Source organism: Oncorhynchus keta, chromosome 21, assembly GCF_023373465.1.
Source record: "Oncorhynchus keta strain PuntledgeMale-10-30-2019 chromosome 21, Oket_V2, whole genome shotgun sequence".
In the NCBI taxonomy this organism is placed as follows: domain Eukaryota; kingdom Metazoa; phylum Chordata; class Actinopteri; order Salmoniformes; family Salmonidae; genus Oncorhynchus; species Oncorhynchus keta.
Window position 1 is genome coordinate 2,039,963 of NC_068441.1, and position 21,643 is coordinate 2,061,605.

At 45.6% G+C, this 21,643-nt stretch overlaps 1 protein-coding gene across 4 annotated transcripts in view; it reads right to left on the reverse strand.

Annotated features, from left to right (window-relative positions):
• Positions 1-17,231, reverse strand: part of LOC118399920 (copine-5) — a 227,055-nt gene extending 209,824 nt beyond the window's left edge. For 2 of the 4 annotated variants that reach the window (XM_052473215.1, XM_052473216.1), the window contains exon 1: positions 16,551-17,231. In XM_052473215.1, coding sequence (XP_052329175.1) covers positions 16,551-16,660 — 110 coding nt within the window. In that variant the 5' untranslated portion in view covers positions 16,661-17,231. The remainder of the gene's footprint in view (positions 1-16,550) is intronic. The other 2 variants (XM_052473214.1, XM_052473213.1) reach the window with 2 other exon arrangements.
• Positions 17,232-21,643: the final 4,412 nt, after the last annotated feature.

A 21,643-nucleotide genomic window follows, 5' to 3' on the forward strand; every position in this document is an offset into this window, starting at 1 on the left:
CCCTCCTTTCATCTCTTAGATGTAAAGTAACTAAAATAGATGTGTTTCTCAGTTTCAGGACCCTGAGGGCTCTAAGTACTGTAGTAACAGTAATAACAGATTACAGAAGCAGCACTTCCCATTTGTCTCTGTCACACCGTACTACTAGCTTTGTTATTTCCTTTTTATTTATACCCAATTTTCTATTTGTTTTGTCATTTTTTACAGGTACAATGTCCATTTCAATAAATATATTCAGTTCGTATAAAAAGTACCCATGTGCTACACTGTACTACGTTCTCAAGAGGAGCGGTCATTCAACAAAAACACAGGAAGTGCAGCATGATGTAATCATGTAATGGGGTTTTCCTCTCACTACTTTGATCTACAGTATTTGACCTTGCCATAGCTCACCCTGTCTGACCCCTGATCTCTAACCGTACATCACAACTTGCTTAGCCTAGTCACCTGGGACTTTACCCTAAATGACCCAACCATTCATCAACCAGTTACAATGGTTGACCAATTAAGACTATTTAAGTGTACTTACAGTGCCTTTAGAAAGTAGTCAGACCCCTTGACTTTTTCCACATTTTGTTACATAGCCTTATTCTAAAATGGATTAAATATCATTTTAATTCTACACACAATACCCCATAATGATAAACCGAAAACAGGTTTTAATACATTTTAACATATATATATAAAATAAAACAACATAAATACCTTATTTACATAAGTATTCAGACCCTTCGCTATGAGGCTCAAAATTGAGCTCCGGTGCATCCTGTTTCCATTGATCATGTTTGTACAACTTGATTGGACTAAATTAAGTTGATTGGACATGATTTGTAAAAGGCACACACCTGTCTATATAAGGTCCCACAATTGACACAGCATGTCAGAACAAAAACCAGACCATGAGGACGAAGGACAGGATTGTGTCGAGGCACAGATCTGGGGAAGGATACCAAAACATTTCTGCAGCATTGAAGGTCCCCAAGAAAACAGTGGCCTGCATCATTCTTAAATGGAAGAAGTTTGGAACCACCAAGACTCTTCGTAGAGCTGGCCGCCAAGGCATAACTGAGCAATCGTGGGAGAAGAGCCTTGGTCAGGGAAGTGACCAAGAACCCGAAGGTCAGTCTGACAGAGATCTAGGCTTCCTCTGTGGAGATGGGAGAACCTTTCAAAAGGACAACCATCTCTGCAGCACTCCACTAATCAGGCCTTTACGGTAGAGTGGTCAGACTGAAGCCACTCCTCAGTAAAAGGCACATGACATCCTGCAAGATTCTCTGATCTGATGAAACCAATATTGAACTCTTTGACCTGAATGCCAAGCGTCACGTCTGGAGGAAACCTGGCACCATCCCTACAATGAAGCATGGTGGTGGCAGCATCATGCTGTGGGGATGAACAGGGCTCCGGGCAGCCGAGCGGAAATGGAGGAAAACTCGCCTCCCTGCGGACCTGGCATCCTTTCACTCCCTCCTCTCTACATTTTCCTCCTCTGTCTCTGCTGCTAAAGCCACTTTCTACCATTCTAAATTCCAAGCATCCGCCTCTAACCCTAGGAAGCTCTTTGCCACCTTCTCCTCCCTCCTGAATCCTCCCCCCTCCCTCCTCCTCTCTGCAGATGACTTCGTCAACCATTTTGAAAAGAAGGTCGATGACATCCGATCCTCGTTTGCTAAGTCAAACGACACCGCTGGTTCTGCTCACACTCCCCTACCCTATGCTCTGACCTCTTTCTCCCCTCTCTCTCCAGATGAAATCTCGCGTCTTGTGACGGCCGGCCGCCCAACAACCTGCCCGCTTGACCCTATCCCCTCCTCTCTTCTCCAGACCATTTCCGGAGACCTTCTCCCTTACCTCACCTCGCTCATCAACTCATCCCTGACCGCTGGCTACGTCCCTCCCGTCTTCAAGAGAGCGAGAGTTGCACCCCTTCTGAAAAAACCTACACTCGATCCCTCCGATGTCAACAACTACAGACCAGTATCCCTTCTCTCTTTTCTCTCCAAAACTCTTGAGCGTGCCGTCCTTGGCCAGCTCTACCGCTATCTCTCTCAGAATGACCTTCTTGATCCAAATCAGTCAGGTTTCAAGACTAGTCATTCAACTGAGACTGCTCTTCTCTGTATCACGGAGGCGCTCCGCACTGCTAAAGCTAACTCTCTCTCCTCTGCTCTCATCCTTCTAGACCTATCGGCTGCCTTCGATACTGTGAACCATCAGATCCTCCTCTCCACCCTCTCCGAGTTGGGCATCTCCGGCGCGGCCCACGCTTGGATTGCGTCCTACCTGACAGGTCGCTCCTACCAGGTGGCGTGGCGAGAATCTGTCTCCTCACCACGCGCTCTCACCACTGGTGTCTCCCAGGGCTCTGTTCTAGGCCCTCTCTTATTCTCGCTATACACCAAGTCACTTGGCTCTGTCATAACCTCACATGGTCTCTCCTATCATTGCTATGCAGACGACACACAATTAATCTTCTCCTTTCCCCCTTCTGATGACCAGGTGGCGAATCGCATCTCTGCATGTCTGGCAGACATATCAGTGTGGATGACGGATCACCACCTCAAGCTGAACCTCAGCAAGACGGAGCTCCTCTTCCTCCCGGGAAGGACTGCCCGTTCCATGATCTCGCCATCACGGTTGACAACTCCATTGTGTCCTCCTCCCAGAGCGCTAAGAACCTTGGCGTGATCCTGGACAACACCCTGACGTTCTCAACTAACATCAAGGCGGTGTCCCGTTCCTGTAGGTTCATGCTCTACAACATCCGCAGAGTACGACCCTGCCTCACACAGGAAGCGGCGCAGGTCCTAATCCAGGCACTTGTCATCTCCCGTCTTGATTACTGCAACTCGCTGTTGGCTGGGCTCCCTGCCTGTGCCATTAAACCCCTACAACTCATCCAGAACGCCGCAGCCCGTCTGGTGTTCAACCTTCCCAAGTTCTCTCACGTCACCCCGCTCCTCCGCTCTCTCCACTGGCTTCCAGTTGAAGCTCGCATCCGCTACAAGACCATGGTGCTCGCCACGGAGCTGTGAGGGGAACGGCACCTCAGTACCTCCAGGCTCTGATCAGGCCCTACACCCAAACAAGGGCACTGCGTTCATCCACCTCTGGCCTGCTCGCCTCCCTACCACTGAGGAAGTACAGTTCCCGCTCAGCCCAGTCAAAACTGTTCGCTGCTCTGGCCCCCAATGGTGGAACAAACTCCCTCACGACGCCAGGACAGCGGAGTCAATCACCACCTTCCGGAGACACCTGAAACCCCACCTCTTCAAGGAATACCTAGGATAGGGTAAGTAAGGGTAAGTAATCCTTCTCACCCCCCTTCTCCCCCAACAAGATTTAGATGCAAGTGGCTGTTCCACTGGTTGTCATAAGGTGTATGCACCAATTTGTAAGTCGCTCTGGATAAGAGCGTCTGCTAAATGACTTAAATGTAAATGTAAATGTAAATGTTTTTCAGCGACAGGGACTGGGAGACTAGTCAGGATCAAGGCAAAGTTGAACGGAACAAAGTACAGAGAGATCCTTGATAAAGAGCACTCTGGAGCACTCAGGGCCTCACACTGATGCAAAGGTTCACCTTCCAAAAGGACAGTGACCCTAAGCACACAGCCAAGACAACGCAGGAGTGGCTTCGAGACAAGTCTCTGAATGTCCTTGAGTGGCCACGCCAGAGCCCAGACTTGGACCCGATCGAACATCTCTGAAAAGACCTGAACATAGCTGTGCAGCAGTGTTCCCCAGCCAAGAGTGTGCAAAGCTGTCATCAAGGCAAAGAGTGGCTACTGTGAATAATCTCAAATATATTTTCATCTGTTTAACACTTTGTTGGTTACTACATTATTCCATGTGTGTTATTTCATAGTGTTGATGTCTTCACTATTATTATACAAATGTAGAAAATAATACAATAAAGAAAAACCCTTGAATGAGTAGGTGTGTCCAAACTTTTCACTGGTACTGTATGTGATGTCAAAAATTATACTCAGGAGGCTATCCAACCTTTACTCACAAAAGCTGTCTTCTGCAAAAATACATTATTGTGTATAAATATTATAGGATGTTCTAAAATTAACATTCTATATTCCATCCCACATGTACCACCCATTATGATAACCAGACAACAGGCCCGGTAGTTTACTCCCTTTGGTAGTCTCTGACAGTATGTACCAGCACTGAATGGTTATGCTTGTGTGTGTGTGTGTGTGTGTGTGTGTGTGTGTGTGTGTGTGTGTGTGTGTGTGTGTGTGTGTGTGTGTGTGTGTGTGTGTGTGTGTGTGTGTGTGTGTGTGTGTGTGTGTGTGTGTGTGTGTGTGTGTGTGTGTGTGTGTGTGTGTGTGTTTACCGTGTGGTGGCAGGGGAGAGAATGTACTGTTACAATATAGATTAGAACCCTGCCAGTAATACATCCTGAAGCATTGAAGGTCCCGAAGAAAACAGTGGCCTGCATCATTCTTAAATGGAATAAGTTTGGAACCACCAAGACTCTTCGTAGAGCTGGCCGCCAAGGCATAACTGAGCAATCGTGGGAGAAGAGCCTTGGTCAGGGAAGTGACCAAGAACCCGAAGGTCAGTCTGACAGAGATCTAGGCTTCCTCTGTGGAGATGGGAGAACCTTTCAAAAGGACAACCATCTCTGCAGCACTCCACTAATCAGGCCTTTACGGTAGAGTGGTCAGACTGAAGCCACTCCTCAGTAAAAGGCACATGACATCCTGCAAGATTCTCTGGTCTGATGAAACCAATATTGAACTCTTTGACCTGAATGCCAAGCGTCACGTCTGGAGGAAACCTGGCACCATCCCTACAATGAAGCATGGTGGTGGCAGCATCATGCTGTGGGGATGTTTTTCAGTGACAGGGACTGGGAAACTAGTCAGGATCAAGGCAAAGTTGAACGGAACAAAGTACAGAGAGATCCTTGATAAAGAGCACTCTGGAGCACTCAGGGCCTCACACTGATGCAAAGGTTCACCTTCCAAAAGGACAGTGACCCTAAGCACACAGCCAAGACAACGCAGGAGTGGCTTCGAGACAAGTCTCTGAATGTCCTTGAGTGGCCACGCCAGAGCCCAGACTTGGACCCGATCGAACATCTCTGAAAAGACCTGAACATAGCTGTGCAGCAGTGTTCCCCAGCCAAGAGTGTGCAAAGCTGTCATCAAGGCAAAGAGTGGCTACTGTGAATAATCTCAAATATATTTTCATCTGTTTAACACTTTGTTGGTTACTACATTATTCCATGTGTGTTATTTCATAGTGTTGATGTCTTCACTATTATTATACAAATGTAGAAAATAATACAATAAAGAAAAACCTTTGAATGAGTAGGTGTGTCCAAACTTTTCACTGGTACTGTATGTGATGTCAAAAATTATACTCAGGAGGCTATCCAACCTTTACTCACAAAAGCTGTCTTCTGCAAAAATACATTATTGTGTATAAATATTATAGGATGTTCTAAAATTAACATTCTATATTCCATCCCACATGTACCACCCATTATGATAACCAGACAACAGGCCCGGTAGTTTACTCCCTTTGGTAGTCTCTGACAGTATGTACCAGCACTGAATGGTTATGCTTACTGTGTGTGTGTGTGTGTGTGTGTGTGTGTGTGTGTGTGTGTGTGTGTGTGTGTGTGTGTGTGTGTGTGTGTGTGTGTGTGTGTGTGTGTGTGTGTGTGTGTGTGTGTGTGTGTGTGTGTGTGTGTGTGTGTGTGTGTGTGTGTGTGTGTGTGTTTACCGTGTGGTGGTAGGGGAGAGAATGTACTGTTACAATATAGATTAGAACCCTGCCAGTAATACATCGTGAATGTATTTTATTCACTGCCATTTCATTCACAGCCTTAGCAAAAGCCATTAAGATAGATTTGTAATGCATTGAAATATTAAACGGTTGGATGTGGACGTACTTGAGAAGTGTGACAGATTGATGTATGATGTCTGTATAGTTTTGGAAGGCCAGGTTGATGCAATGTGTCATGTGGTGTCACAGACATGGAGAAATTCTATTCAAAGATGAATTGTTTTTCACCATAAATGGCAGTTGACAACTTCACCCCCATAGGAGAGGTCATGGGTCACGAGAGCCCCATCAATGCCATCTACGTCAACTCAAGACACATCTTCACCACTTCCAGGTGTGACAATATTATACCACAGACACACGCACACACACACTAGTGATAGGTGGGTTGACCCACAACCGCAGTCCCCGTGGTTATATCTGTGGGGCAGGTGGATTTAGGGTCATGTGTGGATGAAGGGCGGGTGGTTGGCGGGCGGGTTAAATAAAGAGAAGACAATGCATTAAAAATCTATAAATGTATAATTCTTGTGCAATTGATCTATATGCTACATTGAGGTATTTGTTTCAAAATGTGTACCTGCAAATAGTGTGTAAGCCTAAACTTCAGGGCCTAACTGTACACTTGGCAAATACACGCCAATCTGCAGGCTTTTGGGAACCTGGGCAGCAAAAGTCCTTGATGATCCAGTGAGGCAAAAAGGACAATGTCGGAGTTGAATTCAAGAGAAAAGGCTATGAAATGGAGAGTTGAAAATAAAGTGAAGGGAGGGCCAGAACAGTAATTTTTGGGAAAGATTTTGTGAAATGGTAAAAGAGGATGATAGCATTGTCGACTATGGTATGTGTGACGCTATACAAATTAGAGAGTCACAAGACTGGGACTTCAAATATGGCACATCAAGAAAACTCCAGTCTGTTCAGATGGGTTAAATCGAATAATGACTTAACTGAAATCTGGACACTGACTGTAGGTCTATAACCTTTTCACATAGCCTAATATTATATGAACTGTTATTAATTAAGCATTTCTTGCAGTAGAACGATAAACCCCTTGTACATTTCTGCTCGGGAACAGTAGTGGAGAATACTACTTGCCAATCTTCAATCATTCATTTACAAACTTGATGAACTCAGAGCGAGGATCTCCTTCCAGAGGAACATCAGATCCGGCAACATACTCTGTTTTTCTGAGACTTGGCTTTCTTCCATCACCCAGATGGATTATATACAACCGGAAGGATTTAACAGTTTTTCGAACGGATAGGAAGCGGGCTCCTATCTTGCGAGTTTCTGCTCCGCCGACTTGGAATACTTGGTCATAAAACGTCTTCCTTTTTACCTTCCGAAAGAGTTAACCGGGATTATCGCCATGGCTGTGTACATCCCGCACCAAGCCGACAACAAAAAGGCTCTCAAAGAGAGAGGACCCTGAACAAACTGGAGACTGGATTCCCGGAGGCAGCGTTCATTGTTGCGGGGGGTTTAAACAAAAGTAATTTGAGATCCGTGCTCCCAAATTATTACCAACACATTGACTGTCTAATGCTCGGAAATTCTACTCTTGACCACTGCTACACACCTTTTAAACACGGGTATAAGGCCCTCTCCCGTCCTCCTTTCGGAAAATCCGACCATGACTCCTTCTTGATTCTCCCTGCCTACAAACAAAGACTCAAGAGGGAAGCTCCGGTGATCAGGTCTGTACAGCGTTGGTCCGACCAATCAGAATTCAAGATTGGAATATACATTCCAAGATTGGAATATGTTCCGGGTTGCCTCTGGAGATAATGTCAATGAATATGTTGACTCACAATCGCCATTGCACTGTACACCGCCCTTACCCACCTGGACAAAAGGAATGCATACAGTATGTGAGAATGCTGGACTTCGACTACAGCTCAGCCTTCAGTACCATAGTGCCCTATAAGCTCATAACAAAGCTCACAGCCCTGGGTCTGAACTCCTCCCTATGTAACTGGGTCCTAGACTTCCTGACAGGCCGCCCCCAGGTGGTGAAGGTAGACAACATAAAAGGAGAATAAAAGAAGCATCCATTACAAAATACAAATCCAAACATAAAAACATGGTAGTGAAAAATGGGTTGATAAAATATGAGAAGTGGATGCTATCCATTCCCTATTTATTTTTTTTATTTTTTTATTTAATTTTACCCCTTTTTCTCCCCAATTTCGTGGTATCCAATTGTTTGTAGTAGCTACTATCTTGTCTCATCGCTACATCTCCCGTACGGGCTCGGGAGAGACGAAGGTTGAAAGTGATGCGTCCTCCGATACACAACCCAACCAAGCCGCACTGCTTCTTAACACAGTGCGCATCCAACCCGGAAGCCAGCCGCACCAATGCTCCGGAGGAAACACCGTGCACCTGGCCACCTTGGCTAGCGCACACTGCACCCAGCCTGCCACAGGAGTCGCTGGTGCGCGATGAGACAAGGACACCCCTACCGACCAAGCCCTCCCTAACCCGGGCGACGCTAGGCCAATTGTGCGTCGCCCCACGGACCTCCCGGTCGCGGCCGGTTACGACAGAGCCTGGGCGCGAACCCAGGGACTCTGATGGCACAGCGCCCTTAACCACTGCGCCACCCGGGAGGCCCTCCCTATTTATTTTATTTTCATTACGGGGGAGCAGGGTAGCCTAGTGGTTAGAGCGTGTGACTAGTAACCGGAAGGTTGTGAGTTCAAACCCCCGAGCTGACAAATGACAAATCTGTCGTTCTGCCCCTGAACAGGCAGTTAACCCACTGTTCATAGGCCGTCGTTGAAAATAAGAATTTGTTCTTAACTGACTTGCCTAGTTAAATAAAGGTACAATTAAAAATTTAAAAATTACCATTTCAGAACATTATCTCCTCGACACTGATCCTCAACATGGGGGCCCCACAAGGGTGCATCCTTAGTCCCCTCCTGTATTCTCTGTATGCCCACGACTGCATGGCCTCACACAGTTCCAACTCCATCATCAAGTTCATTGATGACATGATAATATTAGACCTGATCACCAACAACAATGAGACAGCCCACAGGGAGGATGTAGACACTCTGACGACGTGGTGCCAAGTAAACAACCTCTCCCTCAATGTTAGCAAAATAAATGAGCTGATTGTAGACTTCAGGAGGAACCAGGCTGGACACGACCCCATCCTCATCAACGGGGCCCCGTGGAGAAGTCAATATCTACAAATTCCTTGGCGTACACATCTCAGAGAAGCTGAAATGGTCTAATCACATGGACATCATAGTGAAGAAGGCACGACAGTGACTCTTTAACCTCAGTATGCTAAAGAACTTCCCTGGAGCACCATCGAGAGCAGACTGACGAGCTATATCAAAGCCTGGTACAGCAGGCTGTGATGTACCGCGGACCTCAAGGCTCTTCAGAGATTTATACGTGCAGCTGAAATCACCATGTGGGTGCCCTACAGGACACCTACAACACCAGGTATCACAAGAAGGCCAAGAAGATCATCAGGGACCCCAGCCACCCTAGCCATGCCCTGTTCTCCCCGCTTCAATCACTCAGATGCGGCAGTACAGGAACATCATGGCAAAAACTGAAAGACTGGCCGATAGTTTCTACCCTCAGACCATCAGGCAGCTAAATAGCCACCACTAATCAGCTACCTGCTCCCCCCGCTATTCCCTCCCATGGACATGTCCACCAGAGCTGTCCACCAGAGCTGTTGCCAGAGAATGTAATGTTCATTTCTCTACAATAAGCTTCCTCCAATGTATTTTTAGAGAATTTGGCAGTACGTCCAACTAGCCTCACAAGAGTGCACAACAACAACATTTTATCACGGCAACTGGTCTGATATATTCACCTCTGCAGATAAATAATGTACTTACAGTCAGTAATCTTGCTCTGATTTGTCATCCTGAGAGTCCCAGAGATAAAATGTAGTATAGTTTTGTTTGATAAAATCGATTTTTATATTCAAATGTAGGAGCTGGGTTCTACAGTTTGAACCCCTACTGTGTCTGGCACCACACCCACCCCGCCCGGCCATCTAGTCATGTGAAAGTTATTGTATAAGCTAATGATCCATCATGTACGGCATTCCTGGGAGTGTGTAAACTTACAGTGCCTTGCGAAAGTATTCGGCCCCCTTGAACTTTGCAAACTTTTGCCACATTTCAGGCTTCAAACATAAAGATATAAAACTGTATTTTTTTGTGAAGAATCAACAACACAATCATGAAGTGGAACAACATTTATTGGATATTTCAAACTTTTTTAACAAATCAAAAACTGAAAAATTGGGCGTGCAAAATTATTCAGCCCCCTTAAGTTAATACTTTGTAGCGCCACCTTTTGCTGCGATTACAGCTGTAAGTCGCTTGGGGTATGTCTCTATCAGTTTTGCACATCGAGAGACTGACATTTTTTCCCATTCCTCCTTGCAAAACAGCTCGAGGTCAGTGAGGTTGGATGGAGAGCATTTGTGAACAGCAGTTATTAGCAATTGCGGGGCGGGTGAACAAACAGCTGACCCGCTCATCACACACACACGCGCACACACACACACACACACACACACACACACACACACACACACACACACACACACACACACACACACACACACACACACACACACACACGTTTTCCCATATCCTCATCATTCTGGAACACTCTCTGAAAGCCAATGGAATCCAACCGCTCAAAAGAGATGAGTCACCTCATCTCAATACAATACAATGGGACAAGGAAAGGTGCCACTGCATCTGAATCAAATTACAGCGTTTAGCTGAATGATCGAGCCAAAATTGCACACCCTCAAGCATAATGAGACCCAATTGCACCCCCTCTACCTCTCCATAACTCTCTTTGTTAAACATAGGTGTTAAGAAGCACTCAGCCAAATGGATTAAGTCTTGATTTAGTCAGTGGACTCATTCCATTTGGCTGAGTGCTTCTTAACACCTACATTTAACAAAAGAGAGTTATGGAGAGGTAGAGGGGCCGCCCACCCACACTTGAAAGAGTGTGTTTTTAAGTGTGACCCCCACTGGGCACAGACATCAATTCAACATATATTCCACGTTGGTTTAACGTAAATTCAATTAAATGCTGTGGAAACGACATTGTTTCAACCAGTGTGTGCCCAGTGGGGTGCACATTTGGTCTTATTCTGCTTGATGTTGCGCAATTTTGACTCAATCATTCAGCTAAATGCTGTAATTTGATTTAGTCAGTGGACTCACTCCATAGTGAGGTAAGTCCACATTGAATTTACCCGGCTTATCTCCGTCACTGCTGACACTCACAATGTACCGGTAGGTCGGTAGGAAATAAAGACTGCAGGCTTCACATTCACGCTCAGCACAGCAGCTGGTTTTCAGCTCATGTTCAAGTTTTATTAGTCGTGTGTACACGATTTGCATGGTATACCTCGTTCAACAAAACGCTTACTTGTAGATTCCTTTGTCGACAATGCAAGAACACCAAGAAATAATACAAAATAAGAATACAAAACAAAGTAAATAGCAGTAGAATAGAATAAACATTTAAGCATAAGTATAATTACAGGAAGGCACAATTTATGGTCCAATATTTACACGTGTATTGGGGAAGGGGGGCAAGTGTATTAATTGAGCAGTATAATAGGAGTCTGGCAGCAGCAGTTGTGATGGGTGTGTGTGTGTGTGTAGCATGAATGTATATGTGTGTTTGCGTATGTCTGTGTGGGTGTGTGCATGAATGAGTGCATATGTGTTAAGGTGTGGACAATCAAAGCAGGTGGTCAGTCCAGTACAAGTGTTCAGCAGTCTGATGGCTTGTAGATACCAAAAGGCTCAGAGACCGTTTCTATCAGAACTCATGATCTGATACCATCTGCACAACAGTAAGGGAGAGAACAGCTTGTGGCTAGGGTGTGTGGGGTCCTTGATACAGCCTTCCTCAGGCACTGTTTCGAGTAGATGTCCTGGATGGGTGGGATGATGTACTGGGCCATCTTTACCACAAGCCACAATCTTTACCACAATCTTTACCACAAGCTGGAGGGCCTTGCGGTCAAGGACTGAGCAATTCCCGTACCAGGCCGTGATGCAGCCGATCAGGATGCTCTCGATAGTGCAGTGGTAGTATTTGTTTTTTGCAGACAAATGAGTCGTAACCCTGTCCTTGTGGGTATTACTGCATTATGTGGGTATTACTGCACTTGTTACAATCAACGGCAGTTTTACATATGAATGTATATGGTTTCTTCTTTGTGGATGTACAGTTGAAGTAGGATGTTTACATACACTCAGGTTGGATTCATTGAAACTCGGTTTTCAACCACTACACAAATGTCTTGTTAACAAACTAGTTTTGGCAAGTCGGTAAGGACATCTACTTGTGCATGACAAGTAATTTTTCCAACAATTGTTTACAGACAGATTATTTCACTTAATTCACTGCATCACAATTCCAGTGGGTCAAGTTGAATGTGCCTTTAAACAGCTTAGAAAATTCCAGAAAACAACGTCATGGCTTTAGAAGCTTCTGATAGTCTTATTGACATCATTTGAGTCAATTGGAGGTGTACCTGTGGATGTATTTCAAGGCCTACCTTCAAACTCAGTGCCTCTTTGCTTGACATCATGGGGAAATCAAAAGAAATCAGCCAAGACCTCAGAAAAATAATTGTAGACCTCCACAAGTCTGGTTCATCCTTGGGAGCAATTTCCAAACGCCTGAAGGTACCACGTTCATCAGTACAAACAATAATACGCAAGTATAAACACCATGGGACCACGCAGCCATCATAACACTCAGGAAGGAGAAGCGTTGTGTCTCCTGGAGATGAAGGTACTTTGGTGCGAAAAGTGCAAATCAATCCCAGAATAACAGCAAAGGACCTTGTGAAGATGCTGGAGGAAACAGGTACAAAATCTATATCCACAGTAAAACGAGTCCTATATCGACATAACCTGAAAGGCTGCTCAGCAAGGAAGAAGCCACTGCTCCAAAACCGCCACAAAAAAGCCAGTCTATGGTTTGCAACTGCACATGGGGACAAAGATTGTACTTTTTGGAGAAATGTGCTCTGGTCTGACGAAACAAAAATCGAACTGTTTGGCCGTAATGACCATTGTTATGTTTGGAGGAAAAAGGGGGAGGCTTGCAAGCCGAAGAACACCATCCATACCGTGAAGCACGGGGGTGGCAGCATCATGGTGTGGGGGTGCTTTGCTGCAGGAGGGATTGGTGCACTTCACAAAATAGATGGCATCATGAGGGAGGACAATTATGGGGATATATTGAAGCAACATCTCAAGACATCAGTCAGGAAGTTAAAGCTTGGTCTTCCAAATGGACAATGACCCCAAGCATACTTCCAAAGTTGTGGCAAATTGGCTTAAGGACAACAAAGTCAAGGTATTGGAATGGCCATCACAAAGTCTTGACCTCAATCCCATAGAAAACTTGTGGGAAGAACTGAAAAGTATGTGTGAGCAAGGAGACCTACAAACCTGACTCAGTTACACAAGCTCTGTCAGGAGGAATGGCCCAAAAGCTTGTGGAAGGCTATCCGAAACGTTTGACCCACGCTAAACAAATTAAATGCAATGCTACCAAATACTAATTGAGTTTATGTCAACTTGTGATGAAAGAAATAAAAAATGTGATGAAAGAAATAAAAGATGAAGGAAATAATTATCTCTAATATTATTCTGACATTTCACATTCTTAAAATAAAGTGGTGATCCTAACTGACCTAAGAACTCTTTACTAGAACTAATGTCAGGAATTGTGAAAAACTGAGTATAAATGTATTTGGCTAAGGTTTATGTAAACTTCTGACTTCAACTGTACATAGTAGCTCCCCAGCGCCAACACTTGGTTTGGAATGTAAATACATTCTAGCATGGCTAGTAGCTAACGCTAGCCAGCTGGGACCAGCTAGGCAGCACCAGTTCTCCATATGACGTTGAGAAATAGTGCACTGTATGTAGTTCCGAAGACATCCGGAAATAAGTTCATATGTAAAAACTGTCAAATATAACCATGTTTGTAGTTATAGATAACCACATTGTGACTACAACTAAGTTACTAAGTCTTTCACCAAACTGTGTTGTTACTTTAGTGAGTAAAAACTCTCGCATCCGACCCTCTAAAATAGGAAATCTGAGGAAAACGCTTCCGAAATTCTATCAACATCTCCTGTGCTACTTGCGCATCAAGCACTCTTCGCAATTGCTCCTTTCCCTTCCGGGGTGGCGACCTAGGCCCTCCCCCACCCACCCTTCAGCAAATCAGATCAGGCCTCCACATTGCTGCCCCCCCCCCCCTCTTATAGGCAGAAACTTCAAATGGAAGTACCTGTGGTAAGAACTGTTCAGTTCAACGTTGGCCTAACCAATCAGAAATCCATGCTTCAAGATTGTTTTGTTCACGTGGACTAGGAACTGTTTTGGGTTGCCTCTGAGAATAGTATTGGCTTATACACTGACTCGGTGACCGAGTTCATCAGGAAGTGCATAGAGGATTTTGTTCCCACTGTGACTATTGGAACTTATCCAAACCTAAAACTGTGGACAGGTGGCACAAAACTGAAAGCGCGAAGCACCGTATTTAACCACAACACAAGCAATACCCCATAATGACAAAGCAAAAACTGTTTTTTTTTTTATTAACAAAATGAAGGAGCTGATCGTGAACTTCAGGAGGCAGCGGAGAGAGCATGCTCCCATCAACAGGGCAGCAGTGGAGAAGGTGAAAAGCGTTAAGTTCCTCGGCGTGCAAATCACTGACAACCTGAAATGGTCCATTCACACAGACGAAGGCACGACAGCACCTCTTCAATCTCAGGGGGCAGAAGAAAAAATCCCACAAACTTCTACAGATGCTTCATTGAGAGCATCCTGTCGGAATGTATCACAACCTAGTATGGCAATTGCACCGACCGCAACCGCAGGGGTCTCCAGAGGGTGGTGGTGGGGTCAGCCTGCCCTCCAGGACATCTACAGCACCTGGTGTCACAGGAAGGCCAAGCAGATAATCAAGGACCTCAGCCACCCGAGCCACGGTGCAGGTGCATTAAAGCTGGGACCGAGAGACTGAAAAACAGCTTCTATCTCAAGGCCATCAGACTGTTAATTGTCACCACTAGCCAGCCTCCGCCCTGTACACTGCCCTGAACCATAGTCACTGTTACTAGCCGGCTATCACCCAGTACTCTACCCTGCCCTATGTACTGTACATAGTTATTGAACACTAATCACTTTAATAATGTTTACGTACTGGTTTGCCCACTTCATATGTATATACTGCATTCTAGTCATCATATATAACTACTGCTGTACACACACTTTATATATATATATATATTCCGGACTGATTTCTCGTTCTCATATCTCTTAATTTCTTCATTTTTATTTTATGGATTTGTGTGTTTTGTTTTGTATTGTTAGATATCACTGCACTGTTGGCGCTAGAAACATAAGCATTTTGTTGCACCTGCAATAATATCTGCAAAATATGTGTACTGTGCACAACCAATAAAATGTCATTTGATTTTGACACACACACACTGCAAAGTGGACTTAAGCGGACTCTCAAATCACTTAAAGACCCACAGACTCACATTCAAACATACCGTGCACTGCGGGTGCATCAAAGTGCACGTATTCCCGCAACCTGCACTCTACACTGGAGCATCACTCACCACCAACAACAACTAAATAATTAGCCAATACATTGTGACACAGTGCAGCCAGCCGATCTATTAAAAGTGATTCATCCAGCTAGGTTCTGGAGAGCGGCTGGATGGAAAGTGGCACTGTAGCACAGTGATAATTACATAACAAAGAGCACATGTCTGTTTAAATGACAAAAAAAAATTCAATCCAAGTGTAACTTTCCTCAATGAAAGAATTGATCCCTAATTTAAAAAAAAGCTGATGTGAAAAAGATAACAAAACTTGTGATAGTGACATCTCAGCTGTAACTTCCTATCCTGCATTATTCAGCCACAGCCTACCTTAGTCGAATGCAGATAGCAGTCCCACCCAAAACCCCTCCACACTCAGTGAGTCTCCCGTATCCATTCGCCTACAAGTCTACATGGAGTATACCAAACATTAGGAACACCTTCCTAATATTGAATTGACTATGTGACGCTGCTACAGTGTGCTTGCTAATGATCTCAGTTGATTAATGGTTACCCGAACTATCTGCACTGACCCTATCTTGCACTGACGCTATGCACAATCACAAGACTATACACTGAGTGTACAAAACATTAAGGACACCTTCCTAATACTGAGTTGCACATACCCCATTCAAAGGTACTTAAATATTTGGTCTTGCTCATTCACCTTCTGAATGCCACACATCCATGTCTCAATTGTCTCAAGGCTTAACAATCCTTATTTAACCTGTCTCCTCCCCTTCATCTACACTGATTGAAGTGGATTTAACAAGTGACATCAATAAGGGATCTTATCTTTCACCTGGATTCACCTGGCCAGTCATGGGAAGAGCAGGTGTTCTTAATGTTTTGTACACTCATTGTATATCTACGATCCATAGGCTATCTGTCCTCACCATAAAGCGCGGCCAGTCGTCAGGACTCAACAGCAGTTGAAGACGACTTGCTAAGTGGTGTGTTATCAAATGTAAAACTGAACACGGACCACTGCGGTTAAGAATAGCACAGCTTTGGAACAATTTTGGAGGAACTTAGAACTGAAGATCAGAGATCGGGGTTAAGAACTTACCTGCATGAGACGGTGATCTCTACTTTAGTAGCGGGGATGTTCCCGGTGATCGGGTCGAACTCATACACCGAGGCCATGTCCCCCAGTTTGTCCATGACGTCCCCCTCCATGGGCGCAAGCCCAAGGGCGAGCGCGCGGGGCGACTCGGGAGCGATCCGTGACTCGCACAGCCTGGCCCCAGTCGAGCGCGTGTTGGGTGGTGATTGTGTCGTGTCCCCCCTCCCGGTGAGTCGCGAGGACAGGTCGGAGATCAGATCACACGCCAGCCCCACGCGATGAGAGAGAAAGAGAGAGAGAGAGAGAGAGAGAGAGAGAGAGAGAGAGAGAGAGAGAGAGAGAGAGAGAGAGAGAGAGAGAGAGAGAGAGAGAGAGAGAGAGAGGGGTATTCAGGGAAACCGGACACCAACAGCCTTTCTCTGAAGAAGCGCACTTGGCAAACTGTCCAAAGATAGTGCAGTTTTGGCTGGAGAGACCATGAAAGTGACGTGCCGCTCTACCGCGCTAGCTACAGCTGTTGCCGCACCGCTGACAGGCAGCGCATTGTAGGGGAGTAGCCTGATGACCTGCTCTTTGCGCGTCAAGCAGAGCTCTACTCCAACCGCTGGCTGATGAGCTCAGACTGCGCGGACCAGAGACTGAAGACAGAGAACGCGGTTTCTACACTACACTACTGCTCTGTACTCCACCTCCCTCCTTCCTTCTCTACACAAGTTATTCCACGCGGGCGTTCACAGACCAGCCCATGCCCGCCTCTTAGCCAGATGCGTAGCCTACAGCTGGCCAGCTCTGGGTTTGCTGCTGTCACAGTTCCAAGTGTAATAATGAGATGGACAGCCGTTTTGACACATGAATGTGGGTGGGATAATATTGCTTCTCTCAGCAAGAAGAAACCAAATATGTTATTTTCTGTGAGAAATTAATTTTGCAGCGCAGCTCGAATTTTAAAAAAATTGAGTCTACCAAAATTAGAATTCCATAATTTCCAACTCTACAGGAAACCTGAATCCGACATGGATGCATTAGGCCTATGCAGTTATCGACACGTCGGCTCTTTTAGATATCGATCCATTGATTCATTTAGTCAGTTGTTGCTGTTACATAACTATATGTGTCAGAGAGAAAGAAAAATAAAGAAAAAGCGAGAGAGAGAGAATGTATAGAGCTACATTGAAAGTGTGTCTCGTTTCAGCACCACATTGGTGGACAGCTCCCAAGTCGTCGGCGCGGCTTGTGCTGCTTTCATAGAGCGATCTGCTTTTATCGAGCGATCCGCTTTTATAGAGCGATCCACTTTTTCCCCCACAATTCTTCTGTGAAAGACAGTGAACCTCGAGGCTAGAAGCCACACAGGAAAGTGATGATTTTTCATCTGTAAAAGTTGCCCTCCACCTCAATGCTCCCAGTTCTTACTAAGGGTCTGGCCCCATGAAATCAATTTACACCCCAACATGGGCTCACGCTTGTCTCTCTCTGCAACAGGAACTAGGCTGACAGTTACAACCCAACCTCTCTTTCAGATGCACACACAACCCTGCTCCTTCTCACACAAACACAAAGATAACGTCACTTAACCCCTCTCCTTTCACCCTCTCTCTCTCTCTTTCTCACGGCACAAGATTGCACACGCAAACGCACACGCACACATACCCTGGTAGAAGAGTCCTGCCTGTAAAGGCATGGTAGTTATGGTGGCTGGGGTTGGTGGGGGCAGGCTAAGGGTGGGTGGGTGGTGTTAGTGCAGATGTATCCAATAAGGGGGTTGGCATGGCTTGGCAAAGATAGAGAAAGAGGAGGAGGAGTGAGGCCTTGCCATTTGTAATTGTGACAGGCTTAGTCACAATTGTCACTGGCCCTGTGATAACAATGGCACACAGTAAAATGGCCAGCTCCCACTGTGCCAGCCTCTAGTCAACCTTCTTTAATAATAATAAATAAGACTAAGCTAACATATGGAATTGCTTTAAGGTAGTCATACCATGGATCATTTAGCTATTTGATTTAGAATTTTAGGACCTCTTCAGGTCTCCATTTCTTAATAATTAGTTTTACTTGATCAATTATTGAATTTAGTCTTTACTACTATAGCCCATAGAAACGCATTGAATAACTCATTCATAAATAGCAAAAAAGAGAGTAAAAAAAAATTATCATATGGAATAAGGTTTTGAAGTGTCGTCCTGAGAGACCGGCCCACTTAACATCGCCAGCTGTCATCATAGGCAGCTCTATGGTTAGAAACATCTCGGTTCCCAAGGCAAAAACCCGGTGCTACCCAGGAGTTCGAGTACAGGACATCACAAGGCTGCTTCCGACTGTTCTACAACAGATGCCAGAGCTGACACTATCGTAGTCCATGTGGGGCCAGAGCGCTAAGAACCTTGGCGTGATCCTGGACAACACCCTGTCGTTCTCAACTAACATCAAGGCGGTGGCCCGTTCCTGTAGGTTCATGCTCTACAACATCCGCAGAGTACGACCCTGCCTCACACAGGAAGTGGCGCAGGTCCTAATCCAGGCACTTGTCATCTCCCGTCTGGATTACTGCAACTCGCTGTTGGCTGGGCTCCCTGCCTGTGCCATTAAACCCCTACAACTCATCCAGAACGCCGCAGCCCGTCTGGTGTTCAACCTTCTCAAGTTCTCTCACGTCACCCCGCTCCTCCGCTCTCTCCACTGGCTTCCAGTTGAAGCTCGCATCCGCTACAAGACCATGGTGCTTGCCTACGGAGCTGTGAGGGGAACGGCACCTCAGTACCTCCAGGCTCTGATCAGGCCCTACACCCAAACAAGGGCACTGCGTTCATCCACCTCTGGCCTGCTCGCCTCCCTACCACTGAGGAAGTACAGTTCCCGCTCAGCCCAGTCAAAACTGTTCGCTGCTCTGGCCCCCAATGGTGGAACAAACTCCCTCACGACGCCAGGACAGCGGAGTCAATCACCACCTTCCGGAGACACCTGAAACCCCACCTCTTTAAGGAATACCTAGGATAGGATAAAGTAATCCTTCTCACCCCCCTTAAAAGATTTAGATGCACTATTGTAAAGTGGCTGTTCCACTGGATGTCATAAGGTGAATGCACCAATTTGTAAGTCGCTCTGGATAAGAGCGTCTGCTAAATGACTTAAATGTAAATGTAATGTAAATGTAAATGACATCAGGAAGGCTAGCTCAGAACATCTGAAAATGGATTTTAAGAACTGATTTTAGCATTTAAAAGACTCCAAAAAAACGGCCAATCATTCCAGGTCCAGTACCATCGTTGGTCAGTGGGTGTGAAAGATTCAGCAATCTGCTGGCATTGTACATCTGGCTAAACGATTACTGTAGCTCTGCTGGAGTCACTTTTATAGATAACTTTAACACCTTCTGGAAACAGAAGATACTCTACAGGAATGGCGGTGTCCATCCAAATCATCTTGGCTCCTGGAACTCTGTCTACGCATTTCAAGGATTTTTTTAATATTTTAATTTTACCTTTATTTTACTAGGCAAGTGAGTTAAGAACAAATTCTTATTTTCAATGACAGCCTAGGAACGAACAGTGGGTTAACTGCCTGTTCAGGGGCAGAACGACAGATTTGTACCTTGTCAGCTCGGGGATTCGAACTTGCAACCTTTCGGTTACTAGTCCAACACTCTAACCACTAGGCTACCCTGCGTTGAAACAATGATTTATCAATGACCTAAGACCAGCTCAGTTAATCCCTAGCATTGGGACAATGAGTCGTCATAATGCTGCATCAAATGCACATTATCCTCGGGGCGTTGGCAGACACAACGTAAGTAACTTCATTTATGTCCCCCTAATTGCCCTGAATACTTTTGTTAATCCAACAGCTATTGGATGCAGTAATCATGAGCCTATGAACCAGAGTTATACTGTTAGCACTGAGGTGGTGTGCCCTAATAGGAAGACCACTTTGTGCAGCTCACCCTGCACTATCAAGTCTACTTCTGATAAGCTTCCCAGTAAAGCATTAAAAACAATCAAGCAACCCAGAAAAGTGCTAAAAATAGCCCATATGAACACATGCAGCCTGAGAAACAAGGTTCATGACGTCAATAACTTGCTTGTAACAGACATTCATATTCTGACTCTGAAACTCACTTAGATCATACCTTTGATGATACAGTGGTAGCAATACATGGTTATGACATCTACTGAAATACATAAATGCCAACAGGGGCGGTGTTGTGGTCTATATAAAGAGCCACATTCCTGTAAAGCTTAGAGACGATCTAATGTTAAATACTGTTGATGTAATATGGCTACAGGTTCACCTGCCTCACCTAAAGCCCATTCTTGTGGGAAGCTTCTATCGACCACCAAGTGTTAACAGTCAGTATCTGGATAACATGTGTGACAGACCATTCAAACGCTCCACACCGCGTGGCCGCGGCCACCCTAATCTGGTGGTCCCAGCGCGCACGACCCACGTGGAGTTCCAGGTCTCCGGTAGCCTCTGGAACTGCCGATCTGCGGCCAACAAGGCAGAGTTCATCTCAGCCTATGCCTCCCTCCAGTCCCTCGACTTCTTGGCACTGACGGAAACATGGATCACCACAGATAACACTGCTACTCCTACTGCTCTCTCTTCGTCCGCCCACGTGTTCTCGCACACCCCGAGAGCTTCTGGTCAGCGGGGTGGTGGCACCGGGATCCTCATCTCTCCCAAGTGGTCATTCTCTCTTTTTCCCCTTACCCATCTGTCTATCGCCTCCTTTGAATTCCATGCTGTCACAGTTACCAGCCCTTTCAAGCTTAACATCCTTATCATTTATCGCCCTCCAGGTTCCTCAGAGAGTTCATCAATGAGCTTGATGCCTTGATAAGCTCCTTTCCTGAGGACGGCTCACCTCTCACAGTTCTGGGCGACTTTAACCTCCCCACGTCTACCTTTGACTCATTCCTCTCTGCCTCCTTCTTTCCACTCCTCTCCTCTTTTGACCTCACCCTCTCACCTTCCCCCTACTCACAAGGCAGGCAATACGCTCGACCTCATCTTTACTAGATGCTGTTCTTCCACTAACCTCATTGCAACTCCCTTCCAAGTCTCCGACCACTACCTTGTATCCTTTTCCCTCGCTCTCA